Source organism: Cardiocondyla obscurior, linkage group LG02, assembly GCF_019399895.1.
Source record: "Cardiocondyla obscurior isolate alpha-2009 linkage group LG02, Cobs3.1, whole genome shotgun sequence".
NCBI lineage: Eukaryota > Metazoa > Arthropoda > Insecta > Hymenoptera > Formicidae > Cardiocondyla > Cardiocondyla obscurior.
Window position 1 is genome coordinate 5,849,056 of NC_091865.1, and position 4,792 is coordinate 5,853,847.

The following is a 4,792-nucleotide window of genomic DNA, read 5'->3' on the forward strand; positions in this document are numbered from 1 at the left end:
ATTATTACGTAAATGAATCCTTTTGAATAAATGTATATATATATATATATGATTATGTTTTTGTATATGTATATTTAACATAATTTATTTTAAGTAATTTTTAGAAAAAGATTTTTTTTATTTTATAAGGTAACTACAGGGTAGGTTTTTATTTTTATTTTATTCCCTGCACGTGTTCGGTTAGCTTGCATGTGACGTGAAGGTTGGGACTTTCTCTTGATGGAAAGAGTTTTGAATGGTTCGATTTATGATTTCAAACATTCCTGGACCATCTTAGCTCGAGGGAGACCGTGCAGTATCTTTATTACTTACACGTTTGAATCTCGTTCCTCAATAGGTCCTTCAGGTACCTCGGTCAATTTCGTCAAACATGTGGAGGATAATTTTATTTATTCGTCCATAACCTTCTTGTAGCATTCCGCCGGCACGCGTCTGTTTTCCACCACTCTCCTTGAGTGGCGGTATTATTCCCTTTCTTTCCCCCTGCAGTCCCTTATATTATTTTCAAAAATAAAAATATTTTTTTTCAACTAATCTATTTATTTTACGTCATTATATATATATATATATATATTTATATATGTGTACAATATAAATTTTTTTTTTTTTTTTTTCAAATATTTTATACCTAAGATTATTTGAAAAAGATTGATACTTCTTAAAGGAAAGTAAGAGATACAGGAAAAGAGAAATTAAAGAAATTAAAAATTTTACAATTCTAAGGAATGCTTATATATTTTTTTTTTTTTTTTTTTTTTTTTTTTTTTTTTTAAAGGTATAATTGATTACTATATTCTTAATATTAAAGGCCTTAGCTTATTGACAATGTAACGTGTGATTATGATTGCTTATAATTACGATTATATATGTAAAACTAAGGGAAAGAATAAAATAAGAAAATGATAATAATGATAACTTAAATTTTAATTTGGCTTGGGAACCGTATACGACGCATTGTGGGTTTTTGCTCCACGTTATTCAGTCCCAATTTATAGTTAATTAGCACGCTTGTGCTTTTGTAGGCAGCCCCTGCAGCCTCCAAAATGTTCGCCAAATTTCGGATTAATAGGTCTCCTTTCTTCCTGATGGAGAAATCTACTTCAGCGAATTCGCCCCAACAGGCCCGACGAATTGAAATCCGCCCCCACTGCTTCTCTATCAGTAGCCGGACTAGAGCGATGTCCCGCTCGGTCCACCCAGATGGGTCGGTGGGCTTGACGCCGTGTATCCCACATGGTACAGCTTGCCACGGCTGTTCCATGAATCGCTCTTCTAGGCGACAACAATCGAATTTTCGCCTATGGATTTTTCGCCCCCAATCTCGCAGATGGATCGTGACGTCGGTATGTGACGTTACCTCCATCACGATCCCTCTCTGCCACCGTCCCTTCTCCTTGACGGCGACCAGCGTTCCCTCTTCTACGCAGTCCGGCGCTAGCGTGAGGTTTTTCCCTATGCGGGTCATCCGTAGCGTCAAGTACTTGAGGAGCTCGTTCAGCTCTCCCTCTCCGTTCTTGAGTTTCACCCAAAAGAGGGTCGGCGACTCAACTTCTAGTACCTGCACCTCAAGCGGAGAGCGGGTCAGCTGGTCCGTATCGATGCACGAAACAGTTGCCATTTTTTCTTCTTTCTTTTGTTCTTCTTTCTTTCTTCTTTCTTACTTCTTTCTTCTTGCTCTAAAACAAAATGTTCCTTTAATAATAAAGAAAAGATATTCCAATTGTTGTTTAAAAGATTCTATAGGAATAAATTGTAAAGAAAATGAAAGGTTGTTGCGTGTACGGAAATACACGAGGTAAATTCAGTCATGAAGGAAAATCTGTTGCATGTATGGAATTACATGTAGTATGATTAAAGTTTTTAGTGTCTTAGTTGTAGAGAATAAGTTGCATTCTCTCGGGCTGGAAGAAGAGGATAATGTCGTTCCTGTTCCTCCTCATGATTCATTTCAGGTTCTTCAATAGGAGGCAATTCATTTTTTTGTTGTTTTTCAATCTCTGGCTCAGGCATTTTCGGTGCGCTTGGTTTTTCATATTTTTGTCTCTTTTCTCCTAAGTGTAATAATAGTTGTGTTAGTGAGTCCCAGATGGCTCCGATTAAATACAGAGACCATCCGTATACCGTATGCAGCGCGTACCCATGAACGAGAGTGTCGAGAATTAATTTAACTCCGCGAATGCACAGGAATATTCCTAGCATTCCGGCGCTGATATTTCCGAAAACCAAAAATTTACTCCACATTTTATTCCATGCGGAGGTTGCTACTTTCTCTATTGATGCCTCGTCCATGAGATTAGAAATTAATCCTCCATGTATCGTTGTAGGTTCTCCCATTACTCCCCTTGCTACTGTATTAAGTAGCGCAGGTCGTTCTGCGGGGAACATTATGTGATCTCTTAGATGTTCGAGATCTTTTTCACTGTAAATTCCGCTGGCTGCAAGTGATCCTGGATTTGTATAATGCCATGTTGGTTTAGTCATAGGCTTTATTGTGGTGGGGGGTAAGGTTCGTTCCGGTGTGGGTATCATTCGATACCATCCGTCGTTTAAGAAATACATAGGAGGTATTACTCTATTGCATGAGATTTGAGTTCCGGTTCTGGTTAATATATGAGTTCGTGGTGATAAGAAATATGTCTCGTTATTTTTAAGTACTGGCAATTCGGAATAACATTCTTTTATATGTTGAATTTTTACATCAACAGGTGTACATTTTATTATGTGTACAACTTCTCCGGAGATAACAGCCATATATCCAGGCCCTTTCATTATTTGATATGCAAATTCGTCAGGTGAATTTACTGCGATACTTAATGCATTTTTCAATACTTGTTGTTCTAAATTGCAGCGTTGTTTTAGTACGTCTCGATATAATGAATTCATTTGCGAGCGGATATGTTTTTCTACGTATACAAATTTTGAGTTTACATAAGTAAATATGTCTAAATTTTCGACGGATAATGGTCGCTTTTGTGCAAATGAATCTCCTTTCGTGGTTTCCAAAATTAATAATTTAGGATGCTCGGTTTTTGTCAAAGTATATCCACATAACGGTTCTTCTCCTGTCTTGGTTAATGCAAATGTTATATCATGCGTAGATAATGAATATACTACTTGCGGTTTTTCGTAGAGTGTATCGAGCATTCGGTTTGCATACCCTTCATATAAAATATCGTAGTTATTAAATTTGCAATAATCGGTCGGTAATGTTTGCCAGAATGTATAACCCCCATCGATATCGATGCAATTATTATCTGTATAAGTACATACAGTTCCTGATCTTAGGCGAATCTGATTCGCCTCCAAATTAACAGTAGCTTGATGAGTAATTAAAGTAATTGTTATTATGGCTTGTACAACAACATTGTCCCAGCTTCCGTAAGGGTCCGAATAATAACTGCCGGAACAATGTCCGTCGGTACTTGCAGTTCCTGCAAGCGTAATCGGTCGCATTACCGTTTGATTTACTTTTAATCCGTAAACGTGATTATATGTTGAGAATGAGAATGATCCTGTTGCGTGCATTTTCTTGCATTGATCGACTGTAGTCTCGAAAATATATTCGGCTTGCCCGTTGGCTACTGTTGAAATATGTGAGTGCATTCCGCAATGGTATACATTTCGATTTATTGAAACTTTACACTGTATTACAGGTATTCCCTCGAATTTAGATAATTGCAGCAGTTGTATGTAGGTTCGGTCTACCTGAGGCTGTGTTAACGGTATATTACAGTTTTCAACGTCCAGTAACGATAAGGTTGTGATATTTAAATTCGCCGATCCACAATCATAACCGATTATCCCGTATGTTTTTTTAGTAATATATGCTAAGATGACCGTGACAACAATCCATTTAAATCTCGAATCCATCTGAAAATATAATATTTTTTTATTCTCATCCGTTCGGTTTTATATATGATACTCGGAGTCTGTTTGGATGTACTACTTTCGTATTTTTCTTAATTCTTATTCTCACATTGTTTTTATTTAAGATTTCTAAAACTTCGTGGGGCCCTGTATATTGATTGCCAAATTTTCCTGGCTTTGGCCCTTTTAATAAAAATACATAGTCGCCGGGTTTAAAAATTTTCGGATTTATCTTCTTGTCGTAATGTTTTTTAGATTTTTCTTTTGCCTCAGTTACATTTCTGAAGGCATTAACTTGCAAATTATGGAGTTGTGTAACTAAACTTATCAAATAATCATCGTAATTGGCTAATTTTTCCTCCGGACCGAGTGGTTCGTCCGTCGGTACTCTGGCTATTTTCCCGAATACTAGTTCGTATGGTGTATGTCTTGTTGCTTCATGTACGCAAGTATTATAGTTGAACATGGCGAGTCCGACCCATTTGTCCCATTCCTTTTGTTCATTGGCGTATTGCTTTAAATATTCGCCAAGAGCGTGGTGAGACCTCTCTAACGAGCCGTTTGATTGCGGGTGAAATGCTGTGGTTCGGAATTTTCGTATTCTAAATATTTTCGCCACTTTCTTGATTAATTCACTCACGAAATTCCTTCCTTGATCGGTTAAAATTGCCTTTGGGGCGCCTAATACACAGATAAATCTGTCTACAAATACTTCGGCGATTGTTTCGGATGTCTGATTTTGTAATGGTACGCCCATGCAGAATTTTGTCAGCTGGTCTTGCATGGTCAGAATATATTCATTTCCTCTGTCTGTTCTTGGCAGAGGCCCTACAATGTCCATGGCAATTTTGTCAAAAGATGCTCCTGGTGTGTCAGTTATTAGCATGGGTTGTTTGGTTTTTACCCTGACTAATTTTTTTAACTG

The 4,792-nt window shown here is 37.3% G+C and overlaps 1 protein-coding gene across 1 annotated transcript; it reads right to left on the minus strand.

The window, feature by feature from the left end:
- Window positions 1-1,860: 1,860 nt before the first annotated feature.
- On the minus strand, window positions 1,861-3,870 carry LOC139112881 (uncharacterized). The gene has a single exon (XM_070673867.1). The coding sequence runs from the start codon at window positions 3,868-3,870 to the stop codon at window positions 1,861-1,863; it is 2,010 nt and encodes a 669-aa protein (XP_070529968.1).
- Window positions 3,871-4,792: the final 922 nt, after the last annotated feature.

Bases quoted from the DNA above. Each gene is read 5' to 3' on its own strand.
- LOC139112881 (XM_070673867.1), bottom strand. From the start codon at position 3,870: ATGGATTCGAGATTTAAATGGATTGTTGTCACGGTCATCTTAGCATAT.